Source organism: Entamoeba dispar, genomic scaffold, assembly GCF_000209125.1.
Source record: "Entamoeba dispar SAW760 scf_1105229457779 genomic scaffold, whole genome shotgun sequence".
NCBI classification, from domain to species: domain Eukaryota; phylum Evosea; order Mastigamoebida; family Endamoebidae; genus Entamoeba; species Entamoeba dispar.
In genome coordinates this window covers 25,952-48,082 of record NW_001852863.1, presented here as the reverse complement: position 1 = coordinate 48,082, position 22,131 = coordinate 25,952, and the positions used below count along the sequence as shown (strand labels likewise).

The following is a 22,131-nucleotide window of genomic DNA, read 5'->3' as shown; positions in this document are numbered from 1 at the left end:
TTAAAAATTTGAGTTTTTTTTCATTTTTTATTTTAACTTTTTGTGAATATTTTTTATAAAATAAATTTCTTCTTAATTTATTTCAAATAACTTTGATATAACTTGTCAATCAACTTCTGTGTTAATGGCATTTTATACAACATTTACAGCATAGTTTTAATAACTGGATTTATTAACTAGAAATAAATCAAAAATTAATGTAATAAAAATTAAGAGTTACTTTTTTTTCTTTATTGGTGCTTTTACCATTTTTGGTTTATTCTTTGGTTTTGTTTTTGGTTTTGTTTTTTCTTGATGTTGAAGAATATCCTCTTGTACAACCGTTTGAACAACAATAGTTTCTGTCTCTTCTGGTTCATCGACCATTACACGTTGTGCGTGTTTTAACAAAAGAGCTGGGTCTATTTCAAGATCTTCTTTAGTTACTTTCTTCTCTTTTCTTTGTTTAGGTTGGTGGTGGTGTTTCTTTGGGTTTTGTTCTAGGTTCACAGAACTCATAGCGAGTTGTACATCTGATTCATCAAAGTCAATAAACTCTTGATTTAAGTCTAACATATCAACTGGATTACCATTCTTAAATAAACCATCAACTGGTTCATTTTCAATTAACATATCTTCATCTAATGGAATATCATTATCTTTTTGTTCTTCAAACTCTAAACTATCACTTAATTCATCTTTAATAGGTTCATCTTCATCATTATCCCACATTTTCAGAGTTTTTTCAAACTCTCTATCTTCTTCTCGTTCTTTTCTCTCTTTTTTTTGAACATCCTTTCCCATTGCTTTTTGAACAAAATCATCATCCATATCATTAGTTTCTTTGTCCCCGTTCAACATAGCAAGAATTTCAGGATCGACATCATCTGGAATATCGTTTACAACCTCGATTTTATCAACTCCCCTATCTTCTGGTTGTATAATTTTACCATCAGATTGAATGAAAATTCCATTTCCTCGTTCAGCAAAATGTTGTGAATAATCATACCCATCATCAGGAAAGTCACCATATTCTAAGTCAAGTTTTCTAATCCCATTCTCGTCTCGTTCAAATACATTATGGTACTCTTCTTTTGCCATAGTCAAATTCTTTATCTACTATTAGGTTTAAATTATTTTATGTTTTATAAAACATGTATTATTAAATTGTTTTATAAAACAATTTTAATTATATTAATATCATTTTAAAAAAATAGAATGAAATAAAATAAAAATAATTATTTTGAGATTATGATTTTAATTCTTTCATACATTGGATTACTAGAAATTTAATGACTTATTCCTTTTGGTTTAAACTAGAAATTATATTATTTGAAAAATAAAATGCAATTAATTCATCATGACATCATAAAACTAAATATAGTGAATATATGTAGTAAATAAATATAAAACAAAAACAAACAGCATCATAACAATAGTCATAGAACATTTTTGCATCAAATCTTTGTCTTAATACTTTATTTATTTGATCAAATTTATCAAAAACTTCTTTACTTTCAGTTGTTAATTTCTTCTTATATTTTTGAAGGATAGACAAATCTTCAGGTGTCATAGTATCTAAGTCAAGTGATTCTAAGAACTTAATTTTATCTAAATCATCTAAACGAAGGAAACGGAACGAAGAAATCATATTTGTTCTTTCTTCTTTATTCCCGACTCGTTTAAGAATAAGGCTTGCTTCAACTGGAATACTTTTCTTCATAGCTCTAATAATTTCAACATTACTTCGATAGATTGGTTCAAGTCTATCTAGTTCATTAATTGTTTCTTTTATTATTTGTTGGAATGATTGTTTTTCTTCTTTTTCAAATTTAAAGAAGTCATTAAAATGTTGTAAACAATATTCTTTTATTGTTTCATTATCCATACATTGTGAACAAAGTCTTAACATTCCAGTATTGAGTTTTTTTGTTATAAGATGTTGGCAAATGAGATTTTGTGAATCTTTATCGAGTTTCTTCAACAAATATACCACTAAATCAACAAGATCATTTCTTACTTCATTAAGTGTTTCTCCAGGTTGAAGGAAATTTAAAAATTTATCAGAAAGAATATATTTAAGTACAGTTATCCCATTCTCTTTTTTCAATTCTTCACGCACCTTATAATAAACTTCAGAACTAAGAACATCAAGATATCTACAAGTAATGTACTTGAGAAATTCTATTTTTTCTTCTACTGACATACATTCAATATTTACTACTGAAGTTCTTATAGATACATCACTTATATCACTTTGTGTAATTGTTGGTTCAATGATTGTTGGTTTATGTATTGTACTATCATCAACTTTCAATATCACTTGAGTAAATAGCCCTTCTCTCATAGTTTTACTCCATACTTTAGGATTTACATCATTTAAAATTCCATTTTCTAAACACATCCATTTGTTTCCATTTCTTAAATAGAATTTATTTTCTACTGTAATAACTGCTTTTAAACTAAATGTTAAGTTACCTAATGTATGAGTTGAAATTAAATCAAAATGTTTTGGAATTGAAGTAAACCCATGTGCATATGTATATTCAGGATGAATAGGATATACTTGAAAGTAAAAGTTATAACAAAGTATTGGGATTATATTTGTAGGGACGGAAGAAAAATGTAATAAAACACATTTCATATTTGATGTATTTAATAACTTAACTAATCCTTCTATATCATTTTCTTGTATTTGTAGTGTTGTAATAATTTGTGTTATATCAATAGACCGAGGAGGAAATTCAAGTAATTTTTTACTTACAGAAACAAGACTATTATCTTCTCCATTTTCTATTGATAAAAATGATGCAATATAAATATATGCCTCTAATTGTGGATTTTCTAACATTAATCGAGGTGTTGCAGTTAATTCAATTCTTCCTAATGATGACTGAATTTCAGATGATTTGATCAAATATTTTGAGATAATACTTTTTAGATTATTAGAATAAGAAAGAATATGATGTGCAAGGTTTATTGATTGAAATCCTAATGAAAGTACTGGAATAGATTCAAGGCATGATTTCCATTGAGGAAGTACAAATGATACTAAATACTCTCCCAATGTACGTGGGACATTCTTAAAACCATATTTCTTGATGAGAGAATTTAATAAATATAAATATGCAAATACTGTAAAATTTTCACTAAATGGTAGAGAAGTATTGTTGTCAGCAATAAAATATAAAGGAGTTTCAAATAAATGCTCTATTGATTCACTACGTTTTTGTGGAGAACTAATGAAAGTAGTAATTTGTTGATAAACTGATAATAGTTGTGAATCGTTTAACTCAAAGTCATGCTGTGCAGCACTAATAATTTGAAATTCATTACAGTCTTTAATATTTGGTAAATAAACTTGTTGATGAAAATCTTTTTTGATACAACATCCTAAATAAATATAAATTGGTCGAATTAGTGACAATTTAGATTCTTTTTGAATTGATTGTTTAATTTCTTCAATAAATTTTTCTGGTAAATAAATATTATTGAATACGCATAGTCTTAATACAGAAATGATGGAATAGTATTTAGTGTCACCTGGGAAAGAAAAAGTTTGTTTAATTAAATTAATGCATTGTTCTTCTGATAAAGAAATTGCCCTTTCTTTTAATACATTGAAAAACAATGCAGTTAAACAAGATGGGGAATCAGTTACATCAAAAACAAATTGATCAGAAGGAATACTTGAAAGAGTTCTCAACAATTGAAGGCAATACTCATTGGAATCTGATAAAAGTTTATCAAACGTTTTAAAATATTCTGTCCATGGAAAAGTGATATACTCATCTGTTGGTATTGTTGGTTCTATTAAACTTTCTGTTCTTATCGTAATAATTTGATTAGGAAACAAAATAAAGCTTGAAATTTTTCTTCCAAAATAAATATGATCAATTGGATCACCTAAACTAATATGTAATGGTTGTGGTAATTTAAATCTATTTGAAATTTCTTGTGTAAGTTGAAAAAGTGTAGAATGTGTATCGATTGTGTATCTAATTTGAACACCATTTAAATCTAGATAGATAGGTAGATAAAAAGATTTAAAAGATTTAGAAGATAAAGGAAACATGTTTATAAGATCATCACACCACTTTTTAATTTCATTTTGAGGACAAGTACTAATATTTTCTAAAAGGTATTTGATCTGAAGTGCCGAGGACATAATTAAATAAGAATTCTTAGATGAAGTTTAATTTTGGAAAAAGCTTTAAAAGAATAGAAAAATCACGAAAAAACCGTTTACTTAAAAAAGTAATTTGGATATTTAATGATTCCTTTTATTCCAATTAGTCCTTGTTCTTGTAATTGAATAACCATACAATTCTTCTCATCACATGGAATATCTGTTTTAATTCCATACTTTGTTGATGTTTCAAACCCAAATCTATGATAAAATTGATCATCTCCAAACAATGTTAAATGAGTAAGTCCTAATTTTTGTGCTCTTGAAATAACTTCTTTCATCAACTGACTTCCATACCCTTTTCTTTGTTGATCAGGGGCAATAGAAAGTGGGGCAATTGCATAACTATTATACGTATTTTGATTATTAACAATAGAAATTTTAGAAACCATAATATGACCAATAATTTTTCCTTGAAGAATACCGACAAGTGATAAATTTTTAATATAATTATTTGATTCTCTAATTTTAATAACAATGTCTTGTTCTGTACCACTTGAATGTTCAGTAGTTTTAAAGGCGTTTTGAACTAATAGGTAGATTTCATTATAATCAGATGGTTGTTCTTCTCTGATTTGCATTTTAACAAAAGTGAGTTTGAGTTTTAACTGAATAAAAAAAAATAAATTCAATAAGAAAATTCAATAAGAGTATGTTGTTAAAAATGTTTTATAAGATTCTTTATGAGCTTCTTTTGTTCGTTCATTCTATTGTGTAAATTTAACTATTTCATAGAAGAGAGTTTAAAACTTAAATAAAAAAATACAAACCTCTGGGGCAGCATCATACAATAAGAAAGTTTGATTTCCCATATCATCTAATTCCATAACAGAGGCACGATTACCACACCTATAACAATAATTTGGAGCAGACCATACTGTACATACCAATTTATTAAACTTCCAGTCATAACCTTCCATAACTATTTGATGAGCACGAGCAATGAAATCTAACTTATTACTTTGCACAAATTCTGTTGTAGCTTTTTCACCAAAAAGATAACCAGCTCCTCTATTAGATGGTCTCCAAGTGTCAACTTCAGGCTCAGGATCAGACCATAATAAATCACAAAATGCACCATCATGAGGAGCCTCTTTAAATCGACTAATTTTTGATATATCATCAAGTGTTTTAATTTCTGGAGAAAGACCACCATGAACACATAATATGCGATTATCAATTAAAGCACTTAAAGCCAATAAATCAAATAAATCACAACACATTTTCCATACATCTGAATTACCATATTTTTTCATACATTCGTCATAAAAACCATATGTTTGTGAGATTTGTCTTGTTTCATGATTGCCTCTTAAAAGAGTAACTCTACGAGGGTATTTAACTTTTAGTGCGATTAATAACATGAATACCTCAACACCATTTATTCCTCTATCAACATAGTCTCCCATAAAAATGTAATTAGTTTCAGGGACTCTTCCTCCTACTCTAAACAATTCTAAAAAGTCTGGAAATTGTCCATGAATATCTCCACAAACTGTTACTGGAAGAGAGACTGGAATAATATTTGGTTCCTTTGAAAGAACTTCTTTTGCTTTTTCATATATTTGACGAAACGTTGCTTCTTTAATTACTTCACCTTGCCATAATTGTTCAAGACATTCATCAATGAAACTCATCTCTTTTATTTTTTAGTTTTTCTTTTACTATTTTTTTGTGGGTGTGTTTCAATAGTTCAGATTTTAAAAATGTAAAATGGAACTGAAAAGAACTTTAAAAATGTAGTTAAAATAAATATCTTAATGCAATTTCAATTCTGTTCATTTGGTGTCTTTGAAAATAACAAAAACCTTCTTGATGCTATTGATAAAAATGAGGTTAAAAATATTCTTTTTGAATACCCTCACACTTTTATTTGGCAAGAAAATGACTCTATTCTTTTTATTAAAAATGATGTTTGTCTTAAACTGGTTTAGTATGATTTTTTTTTCTTTAGAATTAATATTTAAATAAACAGGGAACATTACAACGACTTGACCAAACAACAAGTACTACAAAATTTGTTTTATTTGAACAAAAATATTGTATTCTTATTAGGTGTGACTCAGAAAAGAAATTGACATTCAACCTTATCAGAAATGACCAAATAATTGGTGCTCAATTTAAGGTATTAATAAATGTAATGTTTAAAGAAAATGATATTTTATATGCATACCACCACCCAAATGATTTGTTTGTTTTTTGTATTAAAAATAAAAATAATTTGATTAGTAAATAACTTACATCCATAGGGTCATTTTCATTGGTGTTAAAGGAACTAGAATTATCTATAAAATTAGGTATAATATCATTTTCTTAAATGAAGATCTAAATGAAGTAGATATTAAAAATATGTCAACGTTTAAAATTATTTTAGAAAGTGTTGAAGAAATACAATTAAAAGAACCAATTCTTCAAATAAAAAATATAGATAATTTATTAGTAATTCTCACTTCTTCAGAAAATAATAAATCAACTTATTGTATTTATGATATGAAATTAGCAGTACTACAATTTATTCCATTTTATCATACAACACAAGTAGTTCATATTTTAAAAAGAGATCAAGACTTAGTAATGATAGAAGATTGTGGTGATATTTTTGTTATGAATAGCAATTTTGCTTTACCAATTCCAATTAAAATTTCAGCCCATTATCTTCTTCCAAAAGGAATTCCATTTATTACATTTCTTAGAAATGATGTTATTATAACTATTACTTCTATTAAAATTGAATGTTTCTCTCTTTCAATAGAAAGAATTATTTATGAAAATAATGAAATACCACAACTTGATATTACAGAATGTATTTCTTTCAATAATAAAACTACGTATGGAATTTATCAAAGTGAGTGCCATCAATTTTATGAAATTGTACCAAAAAGTAATAGGTTTGTTGCACCTTTTTCATTTAAAAGACTTATTGAAACAACAAAAAAAGGATTAACTCAAGCTATTAATCATTTAAATTCATTACCAAAAACATTAATTCAAAATAAAGTTGATAATTATCCAGACACTTCAATATTTATTTATTTACCAAGAAATTATAATTTTGTTAATCAATGCATTGATCGTATGAAAAAAGAACAAACAACTTATTCTTTTACTTCACAAGTTTTATTATCTTCAATTCTTGCATTAAGTAATGGTATTAAAATTGAAGATAAATCAGAGCCATTATATGAAGATATTCCTTATATTAATTTTAAACCACTTTCAATTAGTAGTAAAGCAAATGAAGATCTTCATAATGGATTATTTGAAGAATTTGGAAATTGTGTAAGGTCTCAATTCAAACAAAGTGCATTTGAATTATTATTTTTTATTCAAGAATTACAAAAAAATGGATTTGATAGAGAAGAAATAATGAAAATAATTTCTGCCATGTATTCTACAATTCAATGTGTTGGTACGTATGAATCATTTAAACAAGAACAACTTCATATTATTGTTGTTATTCAATTTATTTTATTTGGTATAGATAATGTATTAAAAGCAGTAAATGATAAACAAGGAATATATTCTTTTTATTCTGTTGACTATGAACGGTTATTGAATGTTGCAGATATTATATGTGAAAAGCATGTATTTGGTTATGACAATGTTTGGAAAAGAAAAACATATCAGATTGTGTTAATTCATCTTTTATCTCAAAAAAATGAAGAATTAATAATAAAATTATTAAATCGTATTGAAAACAAAAATGAATTAATTGAAGAAGTAATAATGAGTGTTGTATTGAATAAAATAGATACTGTTGATATTTCTTTCTTAATGAAACTTCTTTCTTCTAAGTAAAATGATGTAACCAAAAAACACATTATTCTTTTGTTTTTATTTTGTTTATTTTTTTTGTTAAAAATAAAAAAGAAAGAAAAAAAGGACAATTTACGTTAATGTTCATGTTGTAGCAAATACCCTAATGATGGATCCTTTTCCACTAAAATTTTCTTTAAATATTTAATTTCAGCCTTTAGGTCCTTAATTTGCATTGTCATAGCAGTCATTTTCATTAACAAATCACTATGTTCTTTGACAGTACCATTTGAGAAAGCATCTAATTCATTTGTTAATCTGATATACATTCTCATTGTTTCTTGTTCATTAGAAAAATGTAATGAAAGTAATCCTTGTGATTCTGGTGATAAAAATTCAAGAATATCTTTCCATTCTTTTTTCATTCTTGGTAATAATTCATTACAAGCATCAGGAGATACCCAAGATAATTCAAAGAAATCATCTAGTGCTAGATCTCTTAATGAAGTTACCCAAGAATCAACTTGACTTCTTAATGATCCAAGTTTTTCTGATAATTGTAATTTCCAATTTTGTGCAGGTGGAATATTTTGTTCAGTAGAATCACCAACAAACCATTGGAAAGCAACAGAAAGAGTTTTTATAGATTCAATTTCTTGTTGATTCTTTGACTGAGAATGGACTAATGCACTATTAATAGTTCTTAAGAAGATAAGATTTTTGAGAGCAGACAACTCAACTGATGGGGTTCTTTTATGTAATTCAATAGACACTTTGTGCATGAAATAGCTAAATCCTGTTGGATAATTTTTACAGTCAATGATATGTTCAAGAATAGATTGAATAATATCTGCGATTTTATTAACTGATTTTTCGACATCAGTATTAATAGTATTTCCAATAACTAATTTAAATTTGATTTGTTTCATATGTTTCTGAACAATATTAATAACTTCTTTTAAAAATTGTTTTAATTCATTGTCAAGAAATATACGAATAATACGAGTGAATATAGAATTTCGTCTAAAAATTGAACTTGGTGTTCTGAAACATTCTTCAATTTCTCTGTCAATCAAATAATCTATTAGTTGAGAGATTTTTCCCTCAGAAATATAATACGAAAATACCATTTCTGTATTTTTAAATAATTGTTCTGGTGTATTTAATGTTGAACAAAAATATTTTAAAACTCCTGCTGGAATGTCATTATTTAATGGTAATAAAAGCTACCAAATTACTTTTATTTTTTTATTAATCTCTTTTTATTAAAACAAACTGTTTGAAGTGGGTCTGGTGAAAGAGACTCTGCCATTGCTGAGGCTTGAACAGATGGTAAGGTGACACTCATACCTTCTTATTTGTTATGAGAACTATAAATTCTTTTTTTTTTTAAATAAAAAAAAAGAAAAACATTTTTCTTTTTTCTTAATTATTATTAATTTCTGTTATTTACAAAACTTTGTCAAAAGATTGTATAGTAGCCAAAAGATGAACAATCACATCTGAAAGTGTACGAAATTTTTCTTTTTCTTTAATCAAATTTAACTGGTTATACACACTTTTTGAAACTCGAATTTTAGGAAACTTTCGTTCAAGGCGAGCTGATTTTTCTTTTATCTTAATTTTTTTTTCTTTATCTTTCTGTTCTTTAGCTAAGAGCACACTGTCTTTGCTTAATTGTGATGCTAGTTTTAAAACAATACTATGCAATAACTCCGTGTTAACTTTAGTGCAACAATTCATTAAATATTAATAATTCAATCTCAAGATGAAATCCAAAAAAAAAGCAACATCCAATGGACATGAAAATCCTTTCAATATTCTATATTTAGAGAAGAAGTAAACTCATGTAATAATATCTCCTTGTTTTTTGCTTGATTCACTTTTGGAATAAAAAATATTTTTATTTTTTTGTCATAAACTTTTCAGATGGCAGGTGAAGGATGTAAACTCACAACCTAACACATCAACTAAAGACTCTGGCAATACAGAGAGTGACAAAGGTGCCAACACTATTTAAATATTGTAACTTCTTAAAACAATGAAAACTTGAATAAGCAAGTAAATATCATTATTGGATTATTTTTTTTTTGTCATTAACTTTTCATAAAAAACGAAAAGTCAACTTTGTAAAATGAAAGTTATGATATCTATTATTAATTAATTTTTTTTCTAATTTTCTATACAAATTCTTATTGCCTCAATCTAATATATCAAATTATATGCTTGTTATCGGATTTTACTTATTACTATGTACTACAGCAAAAAATTATATCGTTAATGGTGGTTTTGAAGAAGAGAGTTCAACAGGCATTAGTGGGTGGAGTATTTATGGAGGTTCTAATGCATGTGTCATTGACTCTACAACATATAATTCAGGTTCAAAATCTTTACACTGTACTGACTTGTCATCTAAAGACTTTGTTTCTATTTCTCAATACCATTCAGACCTTGTCCATGGAATTAAATATACATTAACAGCTTACATTAAGGTTAAAAATATTCAAAATGGAGCGTTAATGCTCTTTGCAGAAAGTGCTGATTATTGGGATGGTGTCTATCTCTATTCAAACTCTATTTCTCAATGTAAAACAGGGACTTGTACAGATAAATGGTATAAATTATCAGGAAATTCCGTAATGACATTTGGAAAACAAAGGTTTATCATTTCTGCAAGACTTCAAGGAGCAGAGGCAACTGGTGAATTTTGGATTGATGATATTTCATTAGAACCTGTTGAACAAAATGTTCTTATTTCTGTTGATTGTATTACATGGAGACAAGAAGCTTATACTGATCCATTTGAAATTAGAGTTGGGTTAGATGTTAATGATACTGCTTTTCAAGATGGGTCTTATCTTTCAATCAGTGGACAAGTTATTAGAGAATCAGATAATCAAGTAGTTAAAAACATTGAAGGTTCAGAGTTTAAAATGGGAATGACTTTCAACCAAATTATTACATCAACAACATTTGATCCATCTAACCTTACTCCTGGGTATTACATAGTTAAGATTACTTGTATCAATTCGTTATTTAATAATAAAATTGAAACTGTTTCTACTACTTTTAGAAAACTTAACGCCAAACCATCTTATGATATTTATGTTGACAAGAACCATGTTACATGGGTTAATGGTAAAAAATTCTTCCCTCTTGGGTGTTATATGAATTGGTATGATGACTTTGATATTGAACATTTCAAAGACTCTCCATTCAATTTATGGAAAGGACCAGGACAAATGTCAGCAAGACAAATTCAAGATGTTTACAATAGAACAAATGGAAAAATTAGAATTATTAATCCATTCTCTGGTTCTATTTGTTGTTGGTGTGATGACACTGCAATTCAAAATAAAGTAAGTTGGGCTAAACAACAAGTTGAATTAATTAAAAATGAACCTGGACTCTTTGGTTATTATATTGCTGATGAACCTAGTACTAACTGTGTTTCAAGTATGAAAGCAACAACTAGAGCCATTCGAGAAAATGATCCAAACCATGTAGTTTGGCCTGCTATTAATGATAGATTTAATCTTAATCTTTATAAAGAAGGGTTTGATACTGTTGGAATGGATGACTATCCAGTTCAAACATTTGATCAATTAGAATCAATTTGGGTTATGATGACACAAGGAAGAAAGAAAATGGTCAATTCTAGAGCAATGTGGAATATTGTTCAAATATTTGATTGGACTGTTTACAATGATTCATATAATCTTGATTGGAGTAAAGAATTCCCTCCAACAGAAGAACAACTCAGAAATATGATTTATCAAAATATTGCTTGTGGAGCTATGGGTATTATTTATTTCGATTATTCTGAAATGAGGGTCATGGATTATAAAAATCCATTTGAGCAAGAATGGGAAAAAGTAAAGAAAGTTACGTACGAGTTAAGAGACAAATATGCTGATATTATTATGTGCGTTGAAGAACCACCAAATGATAAATACATTCTTCCTCTTAATGATGGATTAGATTTTAAAAACTATGTTGCAACAAGACAATGGAGATGTAATGGATATGACTATATTCTTATTGTTAATGTTAGAGCAGTAAATAACTATGTCTATTCTTTCACTAAAGCCTCTAATAACACTTGTTTAGAGGTTATGATGGGAAATTCTTCAATTTGGACTGAAAATGGAAATATTGTCAAATTAAATATGTCCTCAATGGATGTTGTGTGGCTTAAAGGGTATGAAAGTGATCACGAATGTCCAAACATTTCATATGAATCAAGTACAATTCCATTAATTCTAATTTCCACTTTAATTCTCGTTATTATATTAATATAAACGAGTTATTGTTTAACAAATTATTTTATTTTTTTCATTTTATAGAAAAGTTTTTGGGATAATTAAAATTATTAAAGAAAGTTCTTCTCTAAAAAAAAAATGAAAAGATAAAAATATAAACGAAGTATTACCTCTAATTGAAGTATATTTAGATGTATAAATTATTTTAATGAATTTTTTTAAAAACGTGGCTTTTCGTCAGAAATAATCTAAATTTACAAGAAACTAAGATATTATCATTTTTAATGTTCGGTTTACTCTTTGTTACTCTTATTTCTTTGAGCAATGCCATTAGTTTTGATAGTTGGATGGCTAAAAATAACCAAAAATTCAAAGGAGTTGAATTATTAAGAAGAAGAGCTATCTTTAATATGAACTCTAAATTTGTTGCTAAGTTTAACCAACAACATAACTTCCAATTATCTGTTGATGGACCATATGCCGCTATGACTAATACTGAATACAATGCCTTATTAAAAGCTAGAAGCGTTAATGATGCTGACACACCAATCAGAAAGTCTGTTAAAAGAGATATTCCAAAGGCTATTGATTGGAGAGCTGAAGGAAAAGTTACTCCAATTAGAGATCAAGCCCAATGTGGTTCATGTTATTCATTTGGATCACTTGCTGCTATTGAATCAAGATTATTGATTGGTGGTTCTCAAACTTATACTGCTGATAATCTTGACCTTTCTGAACAACAAATAGTTGATTGTAGTGACAGAAATAATGGATGTAATGGTGGTTCTATTTTATATGTCTACGCTTACACTAAGAGAAATGGAGTAATGCAAGAAAAAGACTATCCATATACTGCAACAAATGGAACTTGTCAATATGATACTAATAAAATTGTTGTTAAGAACGCTGGACAAGTTATTGTTCAACAAAGAAATGAAACTGCATTAGTAGAAGCTATTGCTGAAGGACCAGTTGCTGTTGCTATTGATGCAGGTCAAATTTCTTTCCAATTATATAAATCAGGAGTTTATGATGAACCAAAATGTAAAAAGTTTATTCTTAATCATGCTGTTTGTGCTGTTGGATATGGATCTCAAGATGGTAAAGATTATTATATTGTAAGAAATTCATGGGGAACTACATGGGGAATGGATGGTTATATTTTAATGTCAAGAAATAAGAATAATCAATGTGGTATTGCTAATGATGCAATTTATCCAACTGGTGTTACAGAAGTGAAGAAATAAGTAAACCTTTTTGTTATTTATTTTGTTTTTAATTGATAAATAAATTTTTAAAGCGTGGAACAAAAACGAATATCTTTTTTTCTTGCATTGAGTGATATATTCTAATTTTTCTTAAAGATTATTCTGGAAGAATAACAAGTTCATTGAAAAGGTTGAACTGATTATTTTATTATTATTGGCTTTATGTCTGAAAGAAAACAAGTCAAAGTTTTTAAAGGATTAATTATTGATACACCAACTTCTAATCAAATCAGATTTAGAGACTCTTTTATTGGAGTTGAAAATGGTTCTATTATTTTTATTGAAAACACACTTCCAAAAGAATATTCAGAAAGTGATGTAGTTGTTTTAAAGAGAGGTGAATTTTTATTCCCAGGACTTATAGATTGTCACCTTCATGCTCCACAATATGCATTTATTGGAACTGCTTTTGGTAAACCTTTACTTGAATGGTTAGAAGCCACAGTCCATAATTTTGAGCCAAAATGTGCTGATAAGAACTACTCAGAAAAGCTTTATAACCAAGTTGTACGAAAAACATTACAAAATGGTACAACTACTGCTTCTTATTTTGGAACTATTCACACAGACTCAGATATTATTCTTGCTAACATTTGTGAAAAAAGACATCAGCGTGCTTTTATTGGAAAAGTTAATCAAGACCAAATGTTCCCTGATAATTTAAAAGAAAATGCAGATAAAAGTATTCAAGAAACAATTAGATTTATTGAATCTTTTAAGGGTTATCACTTTGTTAAACCAATTATTACCCCTCGTTTTGCTGTTTCATGTACTCGAGATCTTATGAAAAAACTTGGTCAACTTGCACAAGAAAGAGATGTTTTCCTTCAAACTCATCTTTCTGAATCACCAGGAGAATGTGATTTAATTAAAAGTATGTATCCTGAATGTAAAAATTATACTGATGTATATGAACAATATGACTGTCTTACTGATAAAACTCTACTTGCACACTCAATCCATCTTTCAGATGAAGAAATGGATGTTATTAAAAAGCATGAAAGTTCACTTATTCATTGTCCAAATGCTAATTTAACAATGAAATCAGGATTTTGTCCTGTAAAGAGAGCTCTTAGTAAAGGAATAAAAATGGGAATGGGAACTGATATTGCAGGTGGTTTTTCTGCTTCAATCCTTGATTCAATGAGACTTGGATTAATTGTTGGTAATATCAATGATATTGTAAATAAAACAGAACCAGTTTCATTATCAGAAATTATTTATTTAGCTACAAATGGTGGAGCTCATTGTTTAAATATGCAAGACCAAATTGGATCATTTGAAGTTGGTAAAAAATTTGATGCTTTAAGAGTTGATTTAAATGCTAATGATTCACCAATTGATCTTTTTGAATGGAACGGTAATGAACAAATGGTAGAGAGATTTATTTTACAAGGAGATTCTAGAGTAATAAAAGAAGTATATGTTGAAGGAAGTTTAGTTGATACTTCTATTTAAAAACAAAAAATTTTTAAATAAAAAATTTTTGTTAACAAAATTTTTTTTTAATTTACATCTCTAAAATAATATATTTGTTTTTCATGGACTTATTAGTATCAAAAGTGTTAAAGAAAGTATTATCTAATTACATTAAATCATGTCCTGATCTTGGAAGTGGAAATGATATTAAACTTGGAACTAATAGTTCTGTTCAATTAAGAAACGTTCAATTAAAAGAACAAGTTATTGGTAAAATGATGATGTTACCAAAAACTATTGAAATTGAAAGTGCAGAATGTAATGAAATGAATGTTACTGTTCCATTGTCATTAATGAAAAAACCAATTATAATTGAAATTGAAGGAGTTCATGCTTCAGCAAAAGAAGTTGACACTGAAAATAAAACAAAAACTGTTGTAATAATTAAATCAACAACAAAGAAATCAAAAAGACAAATTATAGATACAATACTTATTAATGTTAATAACTTTATATTTGAATATCAAAGTAAAGACTTAAAAATAATTGTTTCATTTGAATCATTTTGTTCTTATTTTGCAGATAAGAATTTTAAAGTTTGTTTATTAAAAATTTTATTAAATAATGTTATATAAAAAATAATGATTATTCATTCTGTTAGAAAATTAATGAAATTGGAACAGAAATTGCTGAAAATAATGTGTTCACTTTAAAAAGAGTTGTTGAAATAAAAAATTTTAATGTTCGAATAATTAAAAATAATAAAGAATTCTATTTAATTAGAAATATGAATATTGATGGTAAAATTACTCAAATTAGAGATGAAGATACTTATCAATTAATAGAAACAAATATATCTTTAAATATTAATAGATTAAGACTTGTTTTATTGATTGAAGAGTATATGATTACTTCATCATTTGTATCTCATTTTATTAGTATTTATACTTCTTCTTTATTATTTAGAAATGATGATACTAAACAAAAACAATATCGTTCTGGAAAAACTGTTATTTCTATAAGATTAGGAACATTTGAAATAACTGTTAAAAATGAGGGAGCTACTGAAATATTAAGACTTGTTACTGAACAATTTCGTTCTAATATTTTAGTTGAAAATAATCAAAATAATCATTGTATTAATTTTTCTAGTGGTGTTGGAATGGTTGAAATGATTTATGAGTCAAATGGAATAGGAAAAAGAGTATTAAGTGCATTTGGAGATAATGTATTTAACACTAGAATTAATGTAATGATTAATGAAGGAATACTTAATAAAATAATAATGAATATTTCATTTGATGGAATTGAAATATCATTAGAAAGTGCTGTCATTTTAAAGTTGATTGATTTTATTAAATTAACTATCGTAGATAAATTAAATAATTCTCAACAAGAACAACAAACCAAACAACTTCCTGAAAACACTAAAAGTTTTATAGAAATAACGAAATTAACTATTAACCTTCTTAGAAAACATTTAACTGTTTTAGCTCAAAAATCTGGTCTTAAGTCATTTATGGATATCATAGAAAGATTAGATATTACAGTACAAACAAAGAACTGTATTCTAAGTATTCCATTTGAAGAAGGTGGTGGTTGTAATTTGTATATCGAAGGAATAGAATTCAATAATTCACCAAAATTTTTAAATTTAACAATGAATAAATATTCCAAAGAAGTTCTACAAAGGGATCTTAATTATGTTAAAGATGGAAGAAAAATTAAATATACTATTGGTATTGATGGTATTAAAATTATTCATGTTAATGAAAAAGGAGAGAAAAATGAAATTGTTTCACCAATAAAAGCTATTTTTAATGGAGTAACTGAATATGAGCATAGTCCTATACCTTTAATGATTGGATTTGAAGGTATTATAACAAATATCCAAATAAAATTAAATTCTATGATTTATTTATCATTAAATAAATATTTTACTCAATTAATTAAATCAATTAACAATGCTATTGGAGATCAATTTAGTCAAATAGCAAAAGAAATGTCATCAAAATCAACAAGCATTATTGATTCTTCAATTTCATTATTAAATAATTATTTATTACCTTTATTAGATAAAAGAGATATTCCAACATTATGCTCAAGTATTATAATAAAAAATGGTTCATTTGAATTACCTTTTACAACAATATTAAGTGTAACTTCAAATGACAGTACATCAGAATTTATATTTAAAAATTTATCACTTGTGTGTGTTGGAGATTCTCTCCAAAGAGGATTTTGTTTATTTATGGATAATTGTAAATCAAATCATGTAGAGAAAATATTATCTCCATTTAGTAGTATAATAACAAAACCATTACCACAAGATGAACATTCTATTTCTATTTCAGCAAATTATGATGTTGGTTGTTTATTAAGTAAACCAAAACAACTTCATTTTAAGATATCATTATATGGACTGGAATTAAGATTTGATTCTCTCTTTGGAATTGATATAAAAGATTGGATTGTATCATTCATAGATCATCCTGAACATATTAAAAAAAATACAAAGTTTTTACTCAATAGTTATAAAGAAACACGTAAATTAGAAAAGAAGCCAGAAATTGAAAAAATAAAACAATTCATTAAAAGTATTTATCATGGATTCACTTGTTCTCTTTCATTATCAGAATGTAGTTTTGATTGTGAAAATGCTCAATCAAAAGTATCACTTAGTTCGCAAAGCCTCCTTGTTGAACAGTGTAACGATTATACTCAAAAATTATCTTCAGAACTTGCAGAAATTCAAATGAAAAATTTTATGTTAGCAGAGCAAAAAGAAGAACTAACTAGACAAATTGCTCAACTATCTAAGAAAAAGTGATTAATATTTTTTAAATTCTTTATTGATTATATCTGAGAATTACTTGGAACTTTTTGATATTACTTTTTATTATATAAATTTTTTTAAATTACATCAATTTTATTATCAAATATTTTTTTTTCATTTCTTATTTAAAAGAATTAATAAACTAATACTGGAATTATATTGTTCATTATTTCGATTACTACATAAATAAAAGGAATCACAGTTCTAAGAGAAATAACTTTGAGTGTTGATATAAATGGTTAATAAAATAATAGGTAATAAATTGAAAATATAGAGGAATTTAGTCATAGTAATTTTAATGAATTACCATATAGTTATATAATTACATAAAATTTTAAAGATGATAATGTTTATACTTGGAGTTAACTTAATTAAATGAATATTAATATTAAATTTATATTACTAATAATTTAAAACGTAGTGATTTAATATAATTTTAAGTAATTAATGTAAGTGGAGATGAAAGAAATAGCAAAAAAATTTAAGACATAAACAACAATAAATCAATCAGAAAAATGTTCTAATAGTTTTCTGTTCAAAAGGAAAATAAATTATTCGTTATAATGCTCATTATTAGAAATAACAGATAATAATTATTTGATAGAACAACAAATAAAAAATAAATTTCTGTTTGTGTTTAAAAACTCGTATTGTTATCTCATTCTCTAATTGTTTCTAAACATATTGTAATATCCTTAATGATAGTCTCTCGTTTAACAATTGTTTTTAATACTTTTTTTATAAGTGATTATTCTTTATTTGTCATTGATTTTAGGCTTTATCTTCTTTCAGTTACAAACCCAGCTATAGACAATTGAATTTTGAAGTGAGACTTCAGAATAATACCTGCACTAACCAAGACATTAATTCATTGTTATTACAAAATAAAGTATATCAGCAGTTCCTTGTAACATTCTTTATTTAGTATTTCATATGAATATGTTTTGGTGAACCTATTCCTTTTATGGGTGGTCATATTTAGTATCATTAATTATTTCTTAAACTTCAAAAATATATTAATTTACAATTAATCTGTTCATTTTCTTTCTATTGAGATAACTAAAATATTATCAATTTAAGTTATGATGTAATATTCCCTTTACAGGACTTATCATAAATCTAGTCCTCCCCATGGTTCTATCTTATTACATTTATTCAAACAATCTTTGGCACTTCCTTATTTTGCATTTTCTGTTACCATACATTTTGCTTGGATAAACACAGTATTCTAAAAAAAATTGAATGATATCATCTCTAAATTTATCTAACACAGAAACTTCTTTCTCAAATTCACCTAGTGACTCTTCTTTGTTTTGAACTTGTTTCATTTTCTTAGTTGTTGCTTGACTTCCTCGAAACCTTCTAATATAAACTATTCGAAATTACCCTTCTCCTATTTTCTTTTCTTCTAATAATTCATCTGGGTCAGTAAGGTAGAAACCTCAGCATTACAATAATTTAAAAGATGTTGCATCGTGTAAATAAAAACATGGTTTGCTTAATGAAAGACTTATTGAAAAACTGAGTTATTATCTAAATATAATATCACATCTTGTGTATATATAAATAATACCTTTGTTATACTCTCTGACCATTGTATCTGTAATTCAGCCATATTGAACTTCCTCCAGAATTAGTGTGAATAATTATTAATTTTTGGCTCTCTCTAAAAACAAAAATTATTTTATCAATTAAATTAGAACCTCTTCTTATTTTCAATATAAATCATTTTTCATACCTGTCATTATTTTCTTTGATGCTAAAATATAACTTCTTTTTTATTACACGGAATATTAGAGTCCAAATATAAGAGATAATATTTGGACTGTTTTTATAGCCTCCTTTTAATACTTTTTTTCTACTTTTCACATTCTTCTTATCATTGGAAATGATTTCTTCAATTATTTTCTTTTCTTCTTCTTTTAAATATTTCATTCTATCAATTCTTTCATATTCATTTCCATCATACAAATACACATTCATTTCATCATATTCAATATCAATTATCATTGTTATCATTTGTATTTCATCTTTTATTTATTTTAAAGTTATTTTTGGACGTCATGAAATTATCATTCCATATGAATAGAGTATTACATAAATTAAAAATAATTTCCCATATTTGTTTATCCAAAATGAAAAATATCTTTGATACCATTTATTTTATATGCTCAAAGTCTTAACAAATGAAATGTAAATATTAACTAATGTTAAAATGAATTATTAAGTTATTGCAATTAAGCCCATTTAAAATGAGTTTAGAAACGACTCATTCATTTGACGTTCTGACTCTCACAACTCCAACACAAAACAATGAACTATCAAAATAACATACCACCATTTCTTATTGATAATTTTTATTTTTTTTTTTTCATAAAATCCCGTTTATTTTCATATGATTTCAGCTCTTCTTTATGAGTTCTTTGTAATTAAGAGGTTATTAAAATATTAAGAAAGATTATTGAAAAAATATTTATTAAAAAGAATTAACAAAAATACTTTCTTTGATTGTAAGTTAATCTTTAAGGATTATTGAACTTAAAAGAATATTTTTCATTCTTCTGATGTTTGCAGTCATTCTGTTAGGACTGTGTGCAAATGCCATCACATTTGATCAATGGCAATCTAAATACAAATTTAAATTCTCTCCTGTGGAAAGACTAAGAAGAAAAGCAATATTTACAAGTAATTTCAAATATGTTAAGGAATTTAATAAAAATCATGATTTTGAACTCTCTGTTGAAGGCCCATATGCTGCTTTAACTAGTGAAGAATATCAAGCACTTTTAAATAAACAAATTATTGGAAATGAAAATAAAAATATTGAAGTTATCAATTTAAAAAGTAATAAACAAGTTCCTGCTTCTGTTGATTGGAGGGCTGAAGGAAAAGTTACTCCAATTAAAGACCAAGGAAGTTGTGGATCATGTTTTACTTTTGGTGCTGTTGCAGCAATTGAATCACGATTACTGATAAGTGGAACAACTGGATATACTGCACAAACCTTGATCTTTCTGAACAACAAATTCTTGATTGTGCTATTCTTGCTAATGGATGTAATGGAGGAACTCTTCAAGCATCTTATAATTATGTAAAATCAAATGGACTTATGGAAGAAAAGGATAATCCTTATACTGGCAAAGATGGAAAATGTTTATATGACAAGACAAAAGTAAAAGTTTCTATTGAAGGACTTCGAACTGCTGACATTAGTGATACTGCTCTTACTGCTGCGATTGCTGATGCTCCTGTTGGTGTTTGTATTGATGCTAGTCAAACATCTTTCCAATTATATAAGTCAGGAGTTTATGATGAACCAAAATGCAAGAAAATAATGAACCATTGTGTTGCTGCTGTTGGATATGGATCTCAAGATGGTAAAGATTATTATATTGTAAAAAATTCATGGGGAACTACATGGGGAATGGATGGTTATATTTTAATGTCAAGAAATAAGAATAACCAATGTGGTATTTGCACAGGAATTTCATTCCCAGTTGGAGTAAAATTGATTTAAGCAATGATTTATCATTTTAATAATTCCTTTTCTTTGTTTATTTTCTTAGAAATTGATTATACTATATATACTTCATATTACATTTATGACTTCAACAAAACTTCTCTAATTAAACATAAAAACAAGAACTTTGTTTATAATTTAAAAACTCTTCACATAATTGTTAATCAAGAAATATGATACTAACAATTATAACATAGTATGATCATAACCAATAACCAAATCATATCTAACTAGTAATAAAATTACTTTATTATTCTCATTATTATATTATTCTTTGTAAAAATTTTGAATGATAATAATAAAACTATGTCAGTCATATCTTTCAGTAATAACAAATGTTAGTTATTTTCTCATCTACTCAACCTCAGAGATAAATAATTTAAATTAATTGTTTTATGAGAGAAATTTCTTATTGTTGTTTATTTTTAATTAAACAACTTTACTTCCATATTAAAATTAAGTACTAATCATTTTTTAACCTTTTTCTTAATTTTCTATAATCTACTTTATGTTTTAAATTTTTTGGTTATTCTGTTTTTCAACCTTTTTGTTATATTTCATTTACATAAACATTTATTAATCTAAAAATATGTTATAAATTGTACATTATACATTAACAATCAACACACTTAAATACTGAATGAGAAATATAACCTTAAGAAGAATTAGTTTAGTATATTATTTTTATCAAATGAATAAAAATGAATAAATAATATAATATTGTTTAAATTAGTATGATAGTTTATACTCTGGAAAAAACATTATTAATGAATACATAAAATTAAAATAATTAACAGTTACATAAAATGTTTGTTTTATTTATACACATAAATGAAACAATAATCAAAATTAACAAACAATAAAAATATCTTTGATTACAATAGAAATATCACAAAATGATA

The 22,131-nt window shown here is 26.3% G+C and overlaps 11 protein-coding genes across 11 annotated transcripts, besides 24 other annotated features; 6 read left to right on the top strand and 5 right to left on the bottom strand.

The window, feature by feature from the left end:
- Positions 1 to 83: part of a sequence feature (AT_rich) that runs on past the window's edge.
- Positions 84 to 216: 133 nt separating this feature from the next.
- On the bottom strand, positions 217 to 1,080 carry EDI_113160 (uncharacterized protein; the record flags this gene model as incomplete). Its single annotated transcript, XM_001733733.1, has 1 exon — positions 217 to 1,080. The coding sequence occupies one exon, from the start codon at positions 1,078 to 1,080 to the stop codon at positions 217 to 219; it is 864 nt and encodes a 287-aa protein (XP_001733785.1).
- Positions 249 to 289: a microsatellite.
- Positions 1,081 to 1,106: 26 nt separating the features above from the next.
- Positions 1,107 to 1,224: a sequence feature (AT_rich).
- Positions 1,225 to 1,329: 105 nt separating this feature from the next.
- Positions 1,330 to 4,147, bottom strand: EDI_113150 (uncharacterized protein; the record flags this gene model as incomplete). Its single annotated transcript, XM_001733732.1, has 2 exons — positions 1,330 to 1,353; positions 1,403 to 4,147. The coding sequence occupies 2 exons, from the start codon at positions 4,145 to 4,147 to the stop codon at positions 1,330 to 1,332; spliced, it is 2,769 nt and encodes a 922-aa protein (XP_001733784.1).
- A 77-nt stretch (positions 4,148 to 4,224) lies between these two features.
- On the bottom strand, positions 4,225 to 4,749 carry EDI_113140 (uncharacterized protein; the record flags this gene model as incomplete). The annotated part of the gene is made up of 1 exon (XM_001733731.1): positions 4,225 to 4,749. One exon carries the CDS (start codon positions 4,747 to 4,749, stop codon positions 4,225 to 4,227), a length of 525 nt encoding a protein of 174 aa, XP_001733783.1.
- Positions 4,602 to 4,624: a sequence feature (AT_rich).
- A 162-nt stretch (positions 4,750 to 4,911) lies between the features above and the next one.
- Positions 4,912 to 5,805, bottom strand: EDI_113130 (serine/threonine protein phosphatase PP-X isozyme, putative; the record flags this gene model as incomplete). Its single annotated transcript, XM_001733730.1, has 1 exon — positions 4,912 to 5,805. One exon carries the CDS (start codon positions 5,803 to 5,805, stop codon positions 4,912 to 4,914), a length of 894 nt encoding a protein of 297 aa, XP_001733782.1.
- A 123-nt stretch (positions 5,806 to 5,928) lies between these two features.
- EDI_113120 (uncharacterized protein) lies at positions 5,929 to 7,966 on the top strand (the record flags this gene model as incomplete). The annotated part of the gene is made up of 3 exons (XM_001733729.1): positions 5,929 to 6,081; positions 6,144 to 6,358; positions 6,418 to 7,966. 3 exons carry the CDS (start codon positions 5,929 to 5,931, stop codon positions 7,964 to 7,966), a joined length of 1,917 nt encoding a protein of 638 aa, XP_001733781.1.
- Positions 6,371 to 6,391: a sequence feature (AT_rich).
- Positions 7,833 to 7,855: a sequence feature (AT_rich).
- Positions 7,967 to 7,999: 33 nt separating the features above from the next.
- Positions 8,000 to 8,037: a sequence feature (AT_rich).
- A 24-nt stretch (positions 8,038 to 8,061) lies between these two features.
- Positions 8,062 to 9,272, bottom strand: EDI_113110 (uncharacterized protein; the record flags this gene model as incomplete). Its single annotated transcript, XM_001733728.1, has 2 exons — positions 8,062 to 9,150; positions 9,201 to 9,272. The coding sequence occupies 2 exons, from the start codon at positions 9,270 to 9,272 to the stop codon at positions 8,062 to 8,064; spliced, it is 1,161 nt and encodes a 386-aa protein (XP_001733780.1).
- A 23-nt stretch (positions 9,273 to 9,295) lies between these two features.
- Positions 9,296 to 9,366: a sequence feature (AT_rich).
- Positions 9,367 to 9,813: 447 nt separating this feature from the next.
- Positions 9,814 to 9,837: a sequence feature (AT_rich).
- A 238-nt stretch (positions 9,838 to 10,075) lies between these two features.
- Positions 10,076 to 10,104: a sequence feature (AT_rich).
- A 42-nt stretch (positions 10,105 to 10,146) lies between these two features.
- Positions 10,147 to 12,225, top strand: EDI_113100 (uncharacterized protein; the record flags this gene model as incomplete). Its single annotated transcript, XM_001733727.1, has 1 exon — positions 10,147 to 12,225. The coding sequence occupies one exon, from the start codon at positions 10,147 to 10,149 to the stop codon at positions 12,223 to 12,225; it is 2,079 nt and encodes a 692-aa protein (XP_001733779.1).
- Positions 12,226 to 12,380: 155 nt separating this feature from the next.
- Positions 12,381 to 12,411: a sequence feature (AT_rich).
- Positions 12,412 to 12,470: 59 nt separating this feature from the next.
- EDI_113090 (cysteine proteinase 3 precursor, putative) lies at positions 12,471 to 13,433 on the top strand (the record flags this gene model as incomplete). The annotated part of the gene is made up of 1 exon (XM_001733726.1): positions 12,471 to 13,433. One exon carries the CDS (start codon positions 12,471 to 12,473, stop codon positions 13,431 to 13,433), a length of 963 nt encoding a protein of 320 aa, XP_001733778.1.
- A 13-nt stretch (positions 13,434 to 13,446) lies between these two features.
- Positions 13,447 to 13,485: a sequence feature (AT_rich).
- Positions 13,486 to 13,616: 131 nt separating this feature from the next.
- EDI_113080 (guanine deaminase, putative) lies at positions 13,617 to 14,912 on the top strand (the record flags this gene model as incomplete). Its single annotated transcript, XM_001733725.1, has 1 exon — positions 13,617 to 14,912. One exon carries the CDS (start codon positions 13,617 to 13,619, stop codon positions 14,910 to 14,912), a length of 1,296 nt encoding a protein of 431 aa, XP_001733777.1.
- Positions 14,906 to 14,967: a sequence feature (AT_rich).
- A 28-nt stretch (positions 14,968 to 14,995) lies between these two features.
- EDI_113070 (uncharacterized protein) lies at positions 14,996 to 17,703 on the top strand (the record flags this gene model as incomplete). The annotated part of the gene is made up of 2 exons (XM_001733724.1): positions 14,996 to 15,469; positions 15,535 to 17,703. 2 exons carry the CDS (start codon positions 14,996 to 14,998, stop codon positions 17,701 to 17,703), a joined length of 2,643 nt encoding a protein of 880 aa, XP_001733776.1.
- Positions 15,475 to 15,516: a sequence feature (AT_rich).
- Positions 15,599 to 15,655: a sequence feature (AT_rich).
- Positions 16,766 to 16,828: a sequence feature (AT_rich).
- Positions 16,917 to 16,938: a sequence feature (AT_rich).
- Positions 17,057 to 17,077: a sequence feature (AT_rich).
- A 63-nt stretch (positions 17,704 to 17,766) lies between the features above and the next one.
- Positions 17,767 to 17,851: a sequence feature (AT_rich).
- Positions 17,852 to 18,076: 225 nt separating this feature from the next.
- Positions 18,077 to 18,125: a sequence feature (AT_rich).
- A 1,934-nt stretch (positions 18,126 to 20,059) lies between these two features.
- Positions 20,060 to 20,089: a sequence feature (AT_rich).
- Positions 20,090 to 20,146: 57 nt separating this feature from the next.
- Positions 20,147 to 20,207: a sequence feature (AT_rich).
- A 66-nt stretch (positions 20,208 to 20,273) lies between these two features.
- Positions 20,274 to 21,226, top strand: EDI_113060 (cysteine proteinase ACP1 precursor, putative; the record flags this gene model as incomplete). Its single annotated transcript, XM_001733723.1, has 2 exons — positions 20,274 to 20,765; positions 20,831 to 21,226. 2 exons carry the CDS (start codon positions 20,274 to 20,276, stop codon positions 21,224 to 21,226), a joined length of 888 nt encoding a protein of 295 aa, XP_001733775.1.
- A 237-nt stretch (positions 21,227 to 21,463) lies between these two features.
- Positions 21,464 to 21,533: a sequence feature (AT_rich).
- A 370-nt stretch (positions 21,534 to 21,903) lies between these two features.
- Positions 21,904 to 21,961: a sequence feature (AT_rich).
- The last annotated feature ends 170 nt before the right edge of the window (positions 21,962 to 22,131 follow it).